The 19,329-nt window shown below is 48.0% G+C and overlaps 1 protein-coding gene across 1 annotated transcript in view; it reads right to left on the bottom strand.

Annotated features, from left to right (window-relative positions):
* The window catches only part of GRIK3 (glutamate ionotropic receptor kainate type subunit 3), a 189,436-nt gene that overhangs the window by 22,753 nt on the left and 147,354 nt on the right, over positions 1 to 19,329 (bottom strand). The window contains exons 10-11 of the mRNA XM_049774672.1: positions 13,960 to 14,163; positions 2,052 to 2,275 (exon numbers count right to left, since the gene is read on the bottom strand). Coding sequence (XP_049630629.1) covers positions 2,052 to 2,275; positions 13,960 to 14,163 — 428 coding nt within the window. The remainder of the gene's footprint in view (positions 1 to 2,051; positions 2,276 to 13,959; positions 14,164 to 19,329) is intronic.

The raw sequence follows: 19,329 nt of genomic DNA, 5'->3' as shown, positions 1-19,329 counted from the left end.
GTTATGAAGAACTTAGGTATAACAGAGGAATACTGAGTCATTTTGGGGGGAAATGGATCTACTCAAATAATGCTCAGGGGGTACAAAGGTCACTCCTAGAAATACTCAGCACATCAGTCATCTGATGTTTCAATGTTTGGAATTCAGTGATGCTGCTTGGGAGGCCAGGGATCTAGCTTAAGGCCTTGTACATACAAGGCCTGTACCCAATCCCTAAGCCATCTCCCTGGTTTCTGAGCCTTTTTGTTTTAGAGTAGAGAGATCAGCTGGCGGTGGCTAAAATCATGGTAAGTGCTCGGGGTGTGTGTGTGTGTGTGTGTGTGTGTGTGTGTGTGTGTGTGTGTGTGTGTGTGAATGGGGTGAGTCCTGAATTTCTAAGTCTCTCAAGCCTGAGATAGGATCTGTTGCATGTTGACTTCCCTGTGGCTGGCTGGGATGCCCTGAGTAGCTGCAATGGCCTAGCTGAGAGGTCTTGCTTCTCACAGACCCACCTGGGTTCTCTGTGCAGGAGGGAGCTGAGGGAGCAGCTTCCAAAGACCATCAGGAGGAAGAAGAGGCCAAAGCCCCAAGCTCTGGCATCTCAAGTGGTCTCTGTAAAGAAGTCTTCTTTATGTTAGATTTAGAGACCCAAATGTCAGGACTGGGCTTGCCATGTAGCTGGGAGGGAGGAGTGGAGGTCTTGGCTGGGAAACAGGGCCAGAAGTTGGACTCAGAAACCATCAACTTGGGACAGAAGATAATGTCCAGTAACAGATGTGAATTGCAGATAGAACACTTAGGGACCCAAGTTTAAGGCCAGGGGTTCTCCTCATTCTCAGGAGCACCTCCTCCCCGAATCTGGACTACCTCCCTCTGTCCTTCCTGTAGCCTGAGACATGGAGCTTAATGGACACCAGAGGCTTGGCCTACACCAGCAACCTCCTCCCACTACCAGCAAAGAGGAGAGGCTCTCATAGCAGACCCTCCCACTCTCCAGGGCACAGCTCGTGTGGCTGGTGTTAGCATGGGTTCATTACAGCATGGACCGTGTTATAGTGGCTAATACATTTTGACATCCCTCATTATTTATCAGCGGTGAGAGTCCTTCCTGCTATCCTGCCTGACCATGTTAGCCTCAGGGCAAGGAAAAAGGGTGCTGATGCTTCTGGCAGCTTTACACCTTCCTACTCAGTCCATGTGGAAAGTGAAATGGGAGTTTTCAAACCCTGATGATTTTTGCTCTCTGCCTCCGCTTATCCCATAGGCCTAGACAGGAGTCACTGCCAGGCCTGATGTCACTACTGGACTTGATTGAGCCAAGAGAAGGAACAAGTCTGGTGCAAAGAGGACAGTGTGGAAGACCTCTACTGTGCCCTCAGAGCCAGATTTTAAGCCCTTGGCTTGAAGAAATAAGAAGACTGACTTTCAAAGTTCAGCTTGGTCTTTTTTTTTTCTTTTTGGCCATAGCCAAAGGTGTTCAGGGGTTTCTCCTGGCTTTGCATTCAGGGATCATTGCTGGGTGAACTGGGGACCATATAGTATGCTGGAGATAGAATCTGAGTTGGCCACATGCAAGGCAAGCACCTTACCTGTTTACTCTAGCTTTGGCCCAGTCTTGTGGTTCTTAGATCCATTTCAAGAGCCCAAGCTGAGCTATCATCCTGATGGTAGTCTGAGTGACTGGCACACACAGGCAGGCACAACAGAGGGCCCTGCTCTGCTGGGTTATGAGAGTGACATGACCTCCCCAGTGCAGATAAGAGGGACCCTTGTCTTCTGCCCCAGCTTAGAGTGAGAACACATACTCTCCAGGCCACTCAGAAGAACGTGGGTGCAGCAGCTGTCTCTCACTCATGGACACAGAAAAGACTGGGGGGATTGAGCCTGGTAAACTGGACTTCTCAGGGGGTCCTGGAAATTTATGAGCTTCAGCAGAGTAGACAAGAGCAAGCCCAGTTTGTGCTCAGCATTTCCACCTTCCTTTGCCAATTTCTGAATATGAGGATGAGGGATAACCTGGTTCCCTCCACCCCAACCTAGGGCCAAGACTCCAACAGAGACACTGCCCTTACCTCGCAATGACAAAGAGGACACAGCTGACCCCCAGGTAGGCGAGGAGCACATACATCCAGATGTCTGGTGATAGGGGGTTGAGGAAGGAGAAGACGCTGGGGTTGGTGCCATTGGGCTTGCGGTAAAGGATGCTCACACCCAGGGTCATGAAGGGCTTGGAGAAGTCGATGGCCTTCTCTCGGACATGGGTGATGGTCAGGGGAGCCACAGCCAGATCTGCTTTCTGCAACCAGAGATAGATGGTAAGCAAAGTAGAAGGCCAGGAAGGAACTGAACAGGAGGAAGGGATTTGAGGGAATGGAGTTTATTCTAGAGGTCAGGGACACTGAACCATTCTTCACCATCCACTGACCTCCATGTCCAGAGTGCTGAGAAACAAATTAGACTAAGCACCTCTTCTCCAAGAACCATAGGAAGGAAAACAACTAGGGACCACAACACTTTCTATCAATGCGATACCATATCATCCATTCCTCTGTAATATTTTGCCAGAGAAATGTAGCCAGTGAACTACCCATATTTTTCACTGAGACATTTAGAATACAGGAATCACACACTCCTTACTGAAGTATGGTTTCTTCTACCCATTTAAAAAAATTGCATTTCCCAGCTCCAGATATTCTGTTTATCTAAAATCTCCTTAAGCCAGGTAGGCAAAAAAAAAAAATAACACATTCTTGAAGGGCACAAAACTGGGGGAAAGCAAACAGGTAAATTCTGATTCCTCTTGAATACAGAGGGAAGAGAGCCAAGGGGGAAGGAGGGATAGGTGGAGAGGAGGCAAGGGATAGTCATAGGTTGATCAATTTTAGCCCATCAGTTTTAATGAGAGGAATAATTAAAGTTCCATCTCTGGTCTGAGCTTCTCATTAAAAATCTATGCTCTCAGGGCCAGGGAATAGCTCAAGTATATATCTAGCATGTGCAGGGCTTCTGGTTCAATCCCAACTCTGTCTGGACCCCGGAGCACCACTAGTTGTGACTCACAATAGCAATAAAAAAAAACCTCTACAATCCTTCACTCTCATCTTATCAGCTTCTCCCATGCTCCTTCGTAGATGAGACTCCATTTAACTGCTTCCTGCTGACCACATTCTCTCTCTCTCTCTCTCTCTCTCTCTCTCTCTCTCTCTCTCTCTCTCTCTCTCTCTCTCTCTCTCTCTCTCTCTCTCATCTCCTGGCTAAGCCTTAAACAGGACCCTTTTCAGAAAGTTCTGTTCCTGCAGTCTAACCTCTGCCCTATTTCATACTCCTTTGAACCTGCTACCTTTTCCCGGGTGCCCTCTTAGATGACTCTCACTCATGAAGCTGGATCTTTCCCAGGGTAAGGTTTTGACACGCACAGTTTGAGCGGCAGTGTGAACATTTGTCTTATCTGTCATTTACCCGAAAATTCCTAAGTGAGGTTAGCTGATTCACTATTTTGTTTCTTTGCTCCCAAGCCCCATCTCACTCTGAAATATTTGCTTATTAATAATGTTTCTCTCTGAGAGGCTTCCCCTGAGGTTCCTGTGGATATTTATATATTAAAAGTGAACCAAATTATCACCTTCAGTCTTTGGGTGAGACAGGACTGAGAGGATGGAACCTGATGATAATCACTGAAAACCCTTTTGTTAAGAGACATTCATTGGTGTGGCCCTGTTCTATCCTTTCATCGATCCTCCCTTCCCTTCCTCCCTCCCTCCCACTCTCCCTTCTTTTTTCCTCTCTTCTTTCCCTCCATCTCTCAATCTTTGACAAGTTATTTGACAAATTCCACTAGGCACTAGGGATATAGAAATAAACCAATCAGGCACAATTTTGCTCTAAAAAATTTCTGTTCTAATGAGGGACATTAATGGACATTAATGAAATTACTTTCTAGCTGCTAGCTATTAACACTGTCTCTGACTTCACCAACCCTAGAAAAAGAACCAGAAACTGAGTCAGGGGACTAAGGGACTACTAGGATGGGCGGAATCCCAGCTCCTATGTGACTCCTTGGTGGCCCAGGATATACCACTGTGGTGTTGGTCTACCTTTTGTTTTTCCCAATGACTAACTCCAACACCTGCCCCTGCCACTTGAATCTCAAGGATGCAATGAATGTCCAAACCAGGCAAAAATAGTTAGGAGAAAGTTCTTACAAATGATTGCTTTTATATTAGGATCTCCCTTTGGAACATTTCTCCATGTATAAATTGGAATGTGCCTAGCTTTGGAGGCAGAAGAAAAGGACAGAGGCTACTATCCAATTTCTTAGAAACTTCTCACTTAAAGATACATGTGTAAAAGAAAACCAGACAAGGACTGAAAATAATCGATAAGGAGCAGAATGACAGATGTTTTCTCGGACCTTTGTGCTGTTGTCTCAGTGTGCAGGGTGAGCAAGCATATGAATCTTACAGGGTCACCAGTTCAGGAAGTCCCCATTAGGGGTTGAGAGGCAGGTAGGAGATCCTGGAAGGTCCCTTTCATTCCTGAAGTTCTAGGATCCTCTAGGATGCTGCTGTAACATGGATAAAGTGGAATTTTTGGTTCTAAAACATGGCTTATCCACAGCCCTATCCTCTCAAAGCACATTACTTTGGGAGGCTTACTCCTAGGTTATTCCTGGTCCAATGTATTAGGAATTGGTATCTGGGGATGATTTCCAGAGCCTGAAGTAGATTACTAGAAGAGCTTCAGCCAATGTTGGCAAATCTTCCTTTTTGACTTTGATCACAAGTTGAACAAGAACACCAGTAACCAGGGAGTCAAGATATTTACAGTCTCTGCTTGTCCACAAATGTTTTGGGACTGACTAGGAAGCTGACTGTAGGATCACGGGCCCTTCTTCTAAGTTTATACCTTCTCAAAGCCATCAGAATGTGTTCACCAGCTTTTCTTGTCTCTCCTCTAATAGGGCAAAGAGAAGGGAGCATTTGACATACTCTGTGCAAGACAATTGGTCAATCTGATCTTCTTCCTGGAAAGGCTTGATGCGTGTTTTCCCTTGGGCTTCAGAAGCCCAGAGTTTTCTATTTTTATTTGCTTTAGGAAGGAAATTCTACTTTTCACTGTTGGTTACGATTACCATGAAAAAGGCATTATTTTATCCAACTTCCCTTGAAGGAGCAGAACAGATGTCAAGACTTTGCTGTTTCAGTTCATTACTCAGAATGAAAGGCCCAAGCTTGGCAGGTTCTTCCCACTTGTGCAAGTTTCTTTTGAGAAATGATTCGTAAAACCATAGGCTGTCAGAGCTGGACAGGCCTTCAAGAACATCTATTCCAACCCTCCATTTTTCAGAGAGGGAAACTGAGGTGCAAAGAAAGTACAAGGTCTTGGCAGTCATATTTACAGTAATCATGTTCTTGAACAAACTGAACCTCGATTTCCCCATTTATCATTATTTTTATGGTGATTTAAGGTCTTATGGTGATCAATGATCCCTCAGCCTTGCTGAGGACCTTTGCATGTCTTTTCTAAACTCTGGACTAGTCATTATGACCATTCCTGGGCATTACTTGTTCTGCATAAGTGCTTTTTCACTTGTCATGATTGTACTTGATTCAATCCTTGATGAAGTTCTACAGTGCCACTTGCTTTACTTTGTCCCTAGTGACCAAAATTAGGTCAAGAAGAAATCAACCAGTTATAACTCCATATTTGGACTCTCAGCACATTGTGCCCCAGAAACATCCCACCAGATTCTAGAAACATATTTCTTACTCTGGTCTTAGCTCTAATAACTTATCATCCTTAGTATGGTTTCACCAGGATTGCCGCCAGAGCTCCCACTTGTTCTCTGTCTAGTGTTTCTATTGTCTTCAGTAGACTTCCCCATGGTTTCCATTAGATCCCCAGCTCTGTGTGCTGCTTCTTAGTATGAATTCCCCAGATCATATGGCTCCTTAGACTCTGACCTGAGATCATTAAACTAGTAAGAACTGCTGCCCACTGTGGATGCTTCTCATGTAAAGGTGCCATAAATGTGCTACTATGGGTCTTATGTGACCCAGTAGCCCCAGGAAACAGTAAATGTGAACAGCATATTCTAAATGAGATAGTGTGGCTCCATCAGGCTAACAGGCATATCCTGCCTGGTCAGTAGCTGAACTAGTATTTGCACCCAGATCACTGAGGATAGAAGAGCTCACATCAGCCACAGGGAGTGAGTGAGTTGAACTGGACCTCTCTCCACAAAATTGTCATATTCTAACAATCCCTGGTATGCACAAATGCTATTATTATTCAAAAATACAGTATTTCAGAGATAATCAATTTCCCATGATACCCTACTAGATTAAGATGAAACCTAAATCCAACACCTGGGGTTCTTTGAGGAAAGTACACATAAGTACAGAGGTTTTTCTGCTTACAGAGAAGGAATCAGAAATTGGAAGGAGACAAAGATTGCTGGAAGATACAAAAAGCTAGGAGAGAGACAAAATCTTTCAGAGGAAACTGGTTCTGGCAACTTTTGTTTCTATTCTTCAGCAAAGTGGGAGAATCTATACCTATGAATACATTTAATTTGGGGTCACTTCTGGGCAGCTCTAAGCAGTGAACACACCTGCCATAAAGACATGGGACTGGGTCTCTTCTACCTGCCAATGCTGGTCCCAGCCTAGTCTGTGCCATTCATCAGAATTTATGGCTGAGACCTGTCTGCTGCCCTGAGCCCAGTGTGTTCCTGGAGACCTGAACTTGACTTTGAACTAACCATGACTGCCTATAGGGCCTTCAAAGCACATATTTGGCATTTTAGTTAGACTGGAGAACCTCATGATTCAGGATTGGTGATTTTCTGATTTCCCTTCAGGTTCCTCTGCTTCTGCTTCCATAGCCTCCCAAGGAAACCAGTCTTCTCCCCCCTTCAATTATAGGATAAGTGTGGAGGCTCTGTCCTTTGACTTACTGCCCATTTCTCCAGTATGTAGTGTCCAAGGCATTCACCTCTAACTCTTTTTCTTTTCTTTTTTTTCTTTTTCTTTTTTTTTTTGGTTTTTGGGTCACACCCGGAGGTGCTCAGGGGTTACTCCTGGCTGTCTGCTCAGAAATAGCTCCTGGCAGGCACGGGGGACCATATGGGACACCGGGATTTGAACCAACCACCTTTGGTCCTGGATCGGCTGCTTGCAAGGCAAATGCCACTGTGCTATCTCTCCGGGCCCCTCTAACTCTTTTTCACGTAGAATCCTTCCTCATTGTCATGCCTCTTTAAGCAATCAAGGCTCCCTTCTGTCCTGAAGACATACACTTTCATTGATAGTCCAGCCCAGTGTAGTTTAGCTAATGTCCCACAACCAGAATTAGAGGCAATTTCTCTGCCATCTAAGATGCAGTCTTTAGCATGGAGAACAAATGTGGCCTGTATAACTTAGGAATTGAATTTATACTAAAGGGACTAAAAATGGGATTGTAATTAATTTGAATTTTTTAAAAGTTATTGCCATTTTAATGTAAATATTCCCCATGACTGCTGGTGGTTGAGGGAGAGACTTTTGCCTTACTTGCATTATGCTCCCCCGCCCCAATGCTTGCTACCTGTTTCCCTCATTTCTATCTCCATATCTCCATGCTTTCTCTCAACCCACGACCTTTGTATATGTACTTTTCTCTATCTGGAGCTTTTTCCTCAAGCTCTGGATCTTATTTCTTTGTGTTTCCCAAAGTGGTGTTACTACACCCCTTGTTGCTAAGTAATTTTTTTCTAAGGAGGAAGTGTAGGCCAAATAATCTGGTCTAGCTACTTCTTTCTTCTCCTATACACTTGGGCTCCAACATTCCTTCATGGAAAATTTCATGGAAGAAAACAGGTTTCTTTGGAGGTCACTCATAGCACCAGGGCTTCTGGCCCCTCTCACAGATCATAACTATGGGTGCAGGGGTCCTCAAACTTTTTAAACAGGGGGCCAGTTCACTGTCCCTCAGACCATTGGAGGGTCTGACTATAGTGAAAACAAAACTTATGAACGAATTCTTATACACACTGCACATATCTTATTTTGCAATGAAGAAACAAAACAAATACAAATACAATATGTGGCCCGCGGGCCATAGTTTGAGGACCACTGGTTAGAGTGTGGTTGTCCAGGTTGTTCTCCTCTAACACAGTCCCTGGAAGTCAGTAAGGCTTCAGTGGAAATGAGAGAACTGAATGAATGGGGACATTTCTGGGGCTCAAGAGAGAAATCAGCAAGCATGTCCTTAGAGTCAGCTAGTAGAGCCCAAGGCAAGTGAAAAGTGTGAAAACAAGTCACAGCTGGTATCCTAGGATGACCCCAACTTCCCGCTTCAGAAAACACGGTGTCCTGTGCAAGGCAGTGGACGTGAGAATGACAACCAACACAGCAGCCACAGGAAAATGGGAGCTGGCAAATCATGAGAGCAGCTACTCCTGACTGCTCTGTGGGCTGAGGCCTGGGTTACCACCCTCCCCCAGAATACTTGCCCTGACTATGCAGTCTCTGTTCGCATGATCATAGATGATGCTCTATTTCCTCCACCAGAATGGATGAGAGATCCTAAGGCTCAGGCGGGTACCTGCTTGTTCTGCTTTCTGCTGACCCACACATCTCCTATGGGACCTGGCTAGAAGCAATTCTTTGAAGGTGTGGCACACAGGAGCTACTCCTGGCTGTGTTCAGAGTTCCACTCCAAATAGTGCTTGGGGGACCATATGGAGTGTTAGGGATCCAACTGGAATCTTCTGCAGGCAAGGCAGGTGTTTACCCTCTAGACTATCTCTCTGGTTCTAATTACATTAATTGAAGAAATGAATAAATCAGGGAGAATGAGGAACAGCAAGATTTGAAAGCAATCAGTCAGCAAACATTCCCTTGGTACCTGCTGCATAAGTGTTTTGGGGGGAATAGGGAGCATATCCAGTCCTAGATAAAACCCAGCAGAACTGTGGTCACCACTGGTAATGTGGATATCACCATGAATCTAAGGAGATGCCAACAGGTGCCAGTTCCTTTTTTTTTTTTTTTTGCTGAGTGTCATGTTGGTTTCCTGAGTCCTGCCTGCACCTGGCTTTTAGGAGAGAAAAGCAAAATTTTTTCTGGGGTGCCCAATGAGAGGCACCTCACTTCCTGTCCCCTAAAGAATCACTCTCCTCCATTTTCCCCAGAATCTCAGGCATGTGTCCATCCAGGGCTTCCATGTATTGTCTTGCTACTGCTAGTGACCCCTCACCAGGACAGGTAACTAAGGTTACCCCCTTAGTACCCTTACATCTCTCCTCTTTCCTTAAGTTTCAACAGCCCCTTCTGCTGGGCTGCCTGAGTTACTTCCCCATTCCATGCTCCCCGGGCCAGTCTCAGGTGATCTCTTTTTTTTTTTTTTTTTTTTGGTTTTTGGGCCACACCCGTTTGACGCTCAGGGGTTACTCCTGGCTATGAGCTCAGAAATCGCCCCTGGCTTGGGGAGACCATATGGGACGCCGGGGGATCGAACCGCGGTCTGTCCTACGCTAGCGCTTGTAAGGCAGACACCTTACCTCTAGCGCCACCTTCCCGGCCCCTCAGGTGATCTCTTAATCACCATCTCTTGATGGTGTCAGTGGGTGTGAGAACCAAAGCCTCTGGGCCTAGGACCAAGGTCTTAAGCCCTCAGTAAAGCCACTGTAAAATATTTTTCCAATCTATAACTTCCCCATAGGCAGAGAGTATTAGCCCAAAGATAAAACTGAAAAATGTACCCTGTAAAGGGCAGAACCCTCTCTGTTGAGCTGAAATAGAGGAACTAGGTGGATCCGAATGCCACCAGACAAGGACCCTCTGACACAAAGTTGAGTCAGCAATAAGTTGAGACACCAACCCTGAGTATGATGTGATTGCTAAGGTGATTTCTGTTCAAGTAGATAAAATGCTTGCATCATTGTATTAACCAATGAAATGCTTGAGTTGTTGAAGCCTGTTAAGCTCTTATATATACTGCTTAAAGATTTTACTCAGGGTCCTTGTCAAAGTGAGGACACCTTGTGAGGTGTCCTTGGTTGGATGAGACTTGGACCTCAACTATTTTAATAAACTCCCTTTTGCACTTTGCATTATCGGAGGTGGTCTTTGACTCTCAGCACCGATTTGCGTGTCAACTCAACCGCTAACATGGGGAGTATTCACCTGCTGACTTGGTGTTGGTCCAGGAAGCCAGAGTTAGCATCTGCTTTGGCTGCTTATATTACTCCAACTACTGTAGGTCTGGCATGTCATGGGGTGCTCAACTCAGAACAGCTCATATTCCATCTCAGGCACCCAACAACCTCCCATGGACAGTTGTGGGGTTGTGCTTAGATCCCATGTTCAGGCTATCATTGGCAGCAAAGGTAGCTGACAAGTGATCGGTACACCTGTCCCCACCTGAGAAACAGACCAAGACACTCTGAGTAAGTCATCTTAGGCTGCAGACTCAATCTGGCCATGAGTCATGCTCAGTGGACAAGTCCCAGTGTTGGCTCCTCCATACCCCACATCTTGCCTCCCTCCTCTGACATCACCCTCTAAAGTCAGGGCATCTATCCCTCCCTCTTGTGCTCTGCTCCATGGTAGGCTGATGGGGGAACCTCAGGCTATACCTTCTTCCCTTGTGAATCAAAGAATGACCTTCAGGTGTGGTGGGGGGGGTCTCTGAATTTAGGCACTCTTCTATCCTTCATCCTGGAGGCTTTACTGTTCCCATCTGCTCTTATACCAGTTTGTTTGAGTCCTAGTTGCTCTCCGGGCTCTGGACCAGTTGCTGTGGGTTGTGGAGAGTATCTCAGCATTGTGAACTCTTTCTCCTCCTTCATCTGTTCACCTGGGCACTTACAGGCACATAAAAGCTGCCCAAACACTGGGCATCTGGCTGCCCTGACAAGGGTCTACATTTGGATCCACCTGTTTCCCTGTGCTCTCCTGCCCTGATCCATCCAGGATGCTGACTTGTCACAGTGACCTTCCAGAATGAACAGAGCCTGCCTCCTAGCACCAATGCATGAGACCAGAACCATCTTTGGCCTGAAAGTCAAGGGATCAGTAGGTGATGGAGTCACATGACTTTGACTCTGGACCTTTCCATTCACATACCAGGCATGCCAGCTCATATGCTAAGCACGCACAGAGCACATGTGACCGGCACTGGGTGCCAAACCACCAGAAATCTTCTCATGAGCCTGTTAAGAGAGCTTCTTTATTACTGCCACTTTAGAGACACAGAAAAGGGGACCAGGAAGGCTGTGAAGTTTTCTCAATTCCTGCTGAATGCACCATACCTGAAAGCCCTCTGCCTGGGCTTCCAAAATCATTAAGACTTAGGGGAGTCATTTGGGCACGCACTCGAGAACATGGATGAGAAGAAAGGAGGGAGCGGCAGTTAAAATGGAGTGGAGTTGGAGGAGGTTTTGCTCCATTGAGGCTGTCTGTTATTCTCCTGGCTGGAGGTGACTTGGAGGAGGTGGATATGTCAGCCTGCATTTGTGTGCTCTCCTGCCACCCCACTTCCTCCTCAAACCCCCATCCCCAGGAAGACCACAAGGCAGGACACAGAAGTGAGGAGAGTGGGCCGGGAAGGACAAAGAATTCCTAAATCCTGTGGGTCAGAGGCTCCCCCCACAGAGCCTCCAAATGGGCCTTGGGGGACAGACACTTGCAAAGGTGGACATCCATCATTTTTACACCTTGTGCAGCTTCCTAATAAGGAAGTGATAATATTGCAGGCCTCCACCAGGCTTTCCATGAGCTAGTGAGAAGACTAATTATCTGACAGCACTAATAAATGGTTATGATGTTATTAAAAATGGCACCAAGCTAGGATGAATGGGCTCATCAATAGCAGGAACTTGGGATTAACAAGGTCCCCTGTGTGTCCTGACAGGCCCCAGTGGCCTTGATGGATACTGGGCTGTGCAGAGACCCCTGGTGAGGCATCCTCCATCCTCCAATTGAGGGTCAGCTTTAGAAGGTCTGGCTGCTGCTGGGGGTTTCTGATCGAAGCTTCTTCAAAGTGCTCAGGCCACTTAAATGCTGGCACAAGACTGGCACAATCCTGCTCATGCCTTACGTGAGCTCAGAAGCTCACCCATGATCTCAGGGGGAGCCTATGAGCTGGAGGTGCCTCTTGGGTGCTGCTGACTGATTTCCATAGTAATTACTGTTATTACTAATATGGTGACAACACCACTCCCTTCTGTTTAGACACGTTCACATGACAGGGGCTGCTTCCACACTATGAATTTCTGCTGAGCCTTCTCTAAGCTGGAACACACAGGGCAGGTGTGATGAAGCTCACTGCCACTTAAGGGACTGTAGTGCAGGGAGGGAGTGGGCCTTTCCAAACTGCCCCCAAGAAAAAATAGAATCCTAAAATCCTAAGAGTGAATGCTGAGAGGGTGCCAGCTTCTGCATGCACCTAACAGAGCTCTGCCCTACCCACAGCTATTCAGATAAGGTGATATTATGTTCATTTTACAGATGGACTCTGGAGGCACAGAGAGGTTAAACCTGGAACACGGAGCAAGTTAGCAGGAAGTCCTAGTTCATGTGCTTCCCCAATAAGCTCCTGCATGGCTTCCACAGGAACCCAGGTGCCTGGATCTAAGCAATTACACACCACTAAGACTCTTCTGCCCTCTGACTCTGAGTTCAAGTTCTGTCCTCGCTCCTGACTTCCAGGCTCCTATGCTGCAACAGGTCCCTACTACCAGGGGCACAAAGGCTCCCAGAGAGCCCCTGACTGAAGATAGAAAGCAGCTCCCATGAGCATCTGAGTGAAGAATGGGATCCAGCTGCTTCTTCAGCCCTGGAAGCCTCAGAGGCTCTTTGCCACTATCAGATCAGAGCACTTCAGGGCAGAGAAGCAACAAAGACACCCCTGCATGGAGTCCCAGCTCTCTTCCTGCCTCAGTTTCCTCCTCTGGTGATCAGAGCAAGGGAAGAAGGGATAGGTTTAGTCTGGAAGTCATTGGTTTCCTGTCCCAAGAGCAGATCTGATGGAAGATGCTCCGGGTGGGAACTGTAGGAAGACAATGTTCAGTGAGTGAGTGCTGCTGGCAGACACACCCATGCCGCTTTCTCGCTTTCCCCTGTAACTGCACACCCTTGGAGACTTCTAGAAGGGAAGGAGTTAAATCTGTTTGGGTTGCTGCACTGACCAGATTGCATCTGTGATGAGATAGAGCTGAAACTGGTCCCCCAGCCATACACTGTCACCTGGCTCCTGGCTCATGTGTTCTGTCTTCCCCAGGCCTCCATCTCCCCAAGCATGTTTGTGAGCCAGTACCCTGAGGTGACAGCTCCTTGCAGAAGGAGACTGAAGACATTCACTTGGAGCCCTAGATGGCTCTGTTCAGTCCATGAAGGTGGAGCAGGTCTCAAGCTCACGGGTTCCTCAGATTTCCACTAGGGGATCCATAGACAGTGGCTTTTCTCCCTCTTCCTCCCCATGTCCACCAGTTGCTCCTTCACCACAAAGCCCTCTGTGCTGGCTCCTTGGCACCTCCTATTTCAGGCAGGGAATTCACTCTAGCCTTGCCCTAGCATCACCTGTCTCTTCCCTGAAGCCACTCTTGCTCAAGGCAGAGACTCGGGGACCTCTGCATCGTTGGGGAGTTGACCTGCTGCACAGGCCCCTCACACATGTGACTGAAACAGTCTCATGTGTGTTTTCATAGAACAAAAGGGAGCAAGGTTCTGGGGAGCCTTCTAAAGTGAGCCTCTGAGGTTCAGTGGGAAGATCTCTGGGCCAGAGGGGCAGGTACTCATGTGCATAGGTACAAGGGAGTGGCTGGAAGTTGGGGAGCAAGGATGAGGCAGTCCTCAAGAAGTGGGTCCTTTGCTCCTGAGGTCTGTGTCACAGACACAGTCTGTGTCTCTCAGCCCTGCCTTCCCCAGAGCCCTCTTTCCCAGGAGGCCTTGTTCTGCCATCACTGGGTTCTGTTTTAGGGCCCGCCCCACTCACGTGGTCGATGAGCTCCTTGATCATGCCATTCCATTGGCCTTTTTCATCCTGCGCTCCGTACTTGCCGTCCTCCACCAGCCGGATCTCATAGGAGAAGCCCAAGATGTGAGCCAGCTCCTTAAGCAGGTCAATGCAGTACCCCTCGAAGCGGTCATTTCCAAACAGGGTCCGGTCGGACTTGCGGAACATAACAAAGGGCTCCTCCTGTGGGGACAGGAGTGAAGGGGCTGATTCTGGGGGCAGGAGAGATGAGACACGAGCTACATCCTACCAACTGTAGTTCCATCTCTTGCACCATACATGTTCCCCTGAACACTTCAAGGAGTGCTTCCTGAGCACTGCATCACAATGTTCTCTTGAACACTTCTAGGAATGCTCCCTTAGCACATGCTGGCTGAATACTATAGGAGTGCTCTCTGAGTGCTGAACCACAATGTTCCCCTGAACAGGAGTGCTCCCTAAGCATTAAGCCAGGAATAGCCAATGAGCATAGTCAGCTGTAGTCTAAAACACAGAACCAAAAATAAAAATAAAAACAAATTCTGGGGGAGATTAAAAACTGTTCTGCTATATCAGGAGAGGAAGGCCTTTCCTAAACCCAGATTTGAGGCTCACAGGCAGTCATTTGGTTGACTGGGCCCAACTCAAAGTAGGGTTGGAAGAAAGCACTGAGCCTCAGCCCCACAGTCAGAGCTGGTGATGGACTATGAATGGAGGGTGAGCTCCAACGGTCACTCCTGGTTCTCCCCATTGTGGTGCCCTAAGCTCACATTGTGTGTTTCTGGTCCAGCAGCATCTATATCCCTGGGACTTATTTAAAAAGGCGCCCTTGGCTTAGAATGGGGCTCAGGATAAAGTGTGTGCCTGAACCAAAGAGAATAGGATTCAATCCCTGTAACAATAGAAAAAAATAAAAAGGAAAGAAAATAAGAGAAAAGAAAAGAAGAAAAGCAAACAAGATATAGCCCATGTATGTTCTGCTACTAAAACAAACCGAAATTTTTGAGTAGGCCCCAAATCCATGAGATTTGTGGGTTCCTCTTCTAAACGGCCTCCAGGACCTGCCCAATGTTTCTCCTGACTTTTCTTCCTGGATGAAAGACTGTGACTGTGTCTCTCATGCTATCTGTCAGGAAAACCCCACTGCCTGCTGCAGCTCAGGAACACACCAGCACTGGGGAGCTGCCAATGGGACTGTGAGGTCATCACGGAGCCCTTCACATGTCCCATTCCCCACTCCTTATGAACCAGTTTCTGTCTTACCAATGAAGCCAAAGAGTTGGGTGTGGGGAGGGTGTGAGTATGAGGTGCCCCCCCACCTCCCTGTGTAGATATCCTCAGAAGGTGCCCAGTGGCACAGGTGGCAGTCCCAGTCAGGGGGCCAGACAGTTGAGGCAGGAAGCAGGCTGGCTGCTCAGCTGCTTGCTAGAGAAGCAGCCCTGGTGGCCTGGGCCAAAATAAACTGGAGGAGGCTGGAGGCCTTCAGAGAGCCGTCCAGCCCTACTGTGATCATGGAGAGACAGAGGTGGGGTCCCTGCCTGTTCAGGAGCTCTCCTTTGACACCTCCTGACAGACTTTATTGTCATGGAGCTCTGCAGTAAACCCACTTAGGGGGGTCACACTAATGCCTCACCCACATACCAACACTATTTGATAGATGGGGAGATTGAGGCTCAGATAGGGCCGCATACTACCCCAGGCAACACAGGAATAGAAGAATCTTTGGTAGCTCTAAGCTTCTGCCTACAGTCCCTCAACCCCCAACTTCCCAAACTGCCTCAGCTTTCTAACCTCAAGATGCCTTGAGTGGGGAGGACTGCTGCCCACTGACAGGACACATCTGTGCAGATGAACCTAGAGGTCAAGAGGTGTCTGCTTATCCTCTAATGTTGGGGCTCAGCAAAGGCCCTGTCCAAGGTCCTGGGGCACAGAGCACCCCACCCCACCCTACCTCAGTCAGCCTCCTACGCGGCTCCTACTGAGCACAGGGGTCTTGTTCCCTGGCCCTGGATTCCTAGAACTCTGTCCCTCCCAGGCCCATCTCATACCTGATTAATGCTAAACCAGACGCCCTTTGGAGATCCCCACACAAGGGCTCAGAGCTGTGAGTTCCCCAGGTTTGCTGTGTTTCCAGGTGTCTGAGAAAGCTACTTCTCAGCTCAAGTGTTGAAAGTTAGACTCTGCTATATTAAACCCTCAAGCTCCTCACAAATAAGGCTGACCAGGAAATGTTGGGACTCCCTGGGGTGAAGGGGACTTTGGCTGGTGCAGATATACTGTCTTTGAGCAACTTTGTCTCTGGGAAGAGGCTTCCAGAGTCTTGGCACAGGGCCTGGGGAGTTACCCTGGGCTGAGTTTAATTACAGTTCCTCTGTTTGGGTGAAACTCTTGTACAGTGACCAAACTGCACCACAACACATGGAAACCCAAGTTAAACATCAGGTACTTTCATTCTTGGGGTAATCACCACACAGATTCCTGGACCGATTCCTATTGTAGAATGGGGCTAACACCTGAATCTTCCTCACAGGGCTATTTTGAGGATGAAATGAGAAGAGCTGGCAGAGAGCTGGCAAACTTAAGTTCCCATTATTATTATTAGGATTCCCTTTATTATTAGGAATATCATTCTTCTCCCTGGGTGCAAAGTAGCCCGTGTCAGGGCAGTGAGCCTTCCAGCCTAGAGGCCAATGTCCAATGGCAACCAAAGGTACAAAATGAGAACTGGCAGCAAAAAAGTCGTTTCAGGAAAGGTCCCCGAGCCAGCTCGTTTCCTGACCCTCTCTATATGCCCCTCCCTGGACCTATCCTCTAAAATTAGCACTTCATTTGGGAAGCCACCACAGCCCCAGAATCTATACATCTCCATATGAATACGCTGCCTTCGAAGCAGCTGTAAAATGCCATTAATTTCGGGAAGTGCTCTGCGGATGGCATACATATTTAACAGCCAAAGCCCAGAGCATTAAAACGGTGCTCGGCTTAGCAATGTGTCTGCAGCCCGGCAACATTTCCTAGGGGGTAATTCTGAACTCCGCCAACTACTTATTCATGGACTATTTCACAATTTATTACTGGAAATGTCCAGACAGCCAATTCACAAGCTCTCTGGGCTGCTAATCGATTGCTCAGTGAAGGTGCCCTCAATTTCCTAACTTCACGCTCTCCTATTGCTCTGGGAGAAGCGCCGGAGGAGCAGCAGTAATATTTCTCTTCAACAAGTCATAGAAAACTGGGGTCCAGAAATAGAACTGGTCCTGACTTTTCCTTGTCAGGGCTCTTGGTTTCATGTCTCTCTGATCACTTATGCCAGAGTAAAAGTGGAACTGGATGTGGGTATGCGGAGTTGGAGGAAAGGGAAGTTGGAGGGGAGATGTCAGGGGAAGTGCCATAAGAGCCAAGTTTCCTTTGAACTTGGTCAGGACTGACCCATATTGACATAGTCATGGGAACAAGTGAGCCCCTTTCTAGGAAGTAGTCTGCAAGCTCTGTCAAATGTTGGCCTTAGAACAGGGCGGCATGTGTGTGTGCAGAATCCTGCCTAACTTGAGAAGGGGCATGAACAGTCCAGCAGAGTCAGCCTTGCAGTTTCCACCCCTTCAAGCCTCTGACTTCCTAAGCTTCTCCCTCTCCTCTGGTCCCACCCACCTGCTCCTGTAGCTGGCACCTATGTGGGTCACGATGTTCACAGGGCAAAGATCCAGCCACTGGTGTGTGTCCAGACACAGGCGTAAGGGCACACACACATATCGCTGCATGCATGCCAAACACACTGCTCACTCCAGCTGCCCTGAGAAGCCCAAACCTTCAAACACGGGGCTCCCAGGAGCGAGACGGCTGTTTTCTCGGTGTGTGAGCTGAGGTTTGGGCAGATGAATGTTTCATGAGCTCTAGGAAGAGCAGAGGCTGAGCAAGGGCTGGGGAGGCCAGGTTGCCTGACTCCTGCTGCTGGTCTTCCAGTCAAAGGAATGGGACAGGTCCCCTTATTCTTTCATTCATGGGGATGGGACAGACCCCCTTAAGCTCAGGAGGAAGAGAGCTCTGTGTTCCTATCGGTCCAGAGTGAGAAAGACATCTTTGCCCCCCGAGAGTTTGGGATGGGATGGGGGACAGCAGTCACAGTGATGCTGCTCTCTGCCCCATTCAGATGTGGGGAAGTGGGGAGAGGAGTAACGCCCTCTCATCGGCATCTCAGCAGGTCCTGTTCTCTAGGGGAAAAGCATTTGGATGCTCTTGTACTCCAGCCTTAGAACGTGTCTGTCAATCAAATCGTTGTTGCCTTGACAACATACTTGCAGCTGGGCAGGGGCCAGTGCTCTCGGCAGGAGGTGCTGGCCCTGCGTTCAGGCAGAAAGTCTGGGGCTGGGTTTTCAGCCAGAGCAGCTGGGCTGGGTCAGACTGAACCACTCCCCACATCTGGTGCAGCGTCCCAAAGAATTAGCAGCCAGGGCACCTCAGGGCTTAAGCAGACTCTACTGAGATTTCTGGACTTTGGAGCAGCTGGGCCAGCTTTAGGTTTTCAGGTGGCTCCAGATCAGGCTCTGTGTGAAGCGAACAGCCCCACTCGAGATACCTCAGGGTAGAATCATGCCTGGGTGAAGATAGCATTATTTGATATGCAGCAGAGGGCCTCTTTCTTACCCCACTTCTAGGATAGAGGGGGCTTCTCCCACCGACCCCTCCATGATTATGGGTCACTGTGGGGGGGCAATGGGGTGACCCATCTTGAGTATGACAGGATTGATATGGTCAGTGGGTGCTGTTGAAGCATCAGTGCCTATGTCCAGGTCCAGGAGACAGAGTGAGCAGGCGGTTATGCTATCAGGGCATATCAGCTCAGACACCTGATAGGGGAGAGACTGGGATCTGGAGTTTATGTAACTGCAAAATTAAAGTTCAGAGGAGCTCAGGAGGCTCAGACCTCAAAACTTTTAGGGGAAAGTCAGGAAGAATAGAAGGGACAAGTGAATATTAATCATAGGCAGTGGCCAGATCTGGGACTTGGGTAGTGCCTGTGGGTTGAGGGGCCTTCTCGTTCAAGCCAAAGCTTGGGCCTTAATGTTCCATGGGGACCCTGTGGTTTTCCCATGCAATTCAGGATTCTGTCTGTGGTCATAGTGGTGTCCTCGTGGAGCACATTGGGACATGGACTTGTCCCCATTACCAGACACCACTGCTGCTATGGCCAAGACAGCAATAGTCTACCGCTGACAGTTATTAATCGGTTATCTGAAAAATGCTAGCAAAGAGGTACAATCTCCTCTTTTTCCATGGGGAAACCAAGGCACAGAGTGTTGAAGCAGTGCTACAGGGTCACCTAGCCAGTGAGTGGTAAAGTCAGGACACAAACTCCCAGGTCTATGCTCTTAA

The sequence above is a fragment of the Suncus etruscus genome, chromosome 6, assembly GCF_024139225.1.
Source record: "Suncus etruscus isolate mSunEtr1 chromosome 6, mSunEtr1.pri.cur, whole genome shotgun sequence".
Classification (NCBI taxonomy): domain Eukaryota; kingdom Metazoa; phylum Chordata; class Mammalia; order Eulipotyphla; family Soricidae; genus Suncus; species Suncus etruscus.
This window is presented reverse-complemented; position numbering and strand designations above follow the sequence as displayed.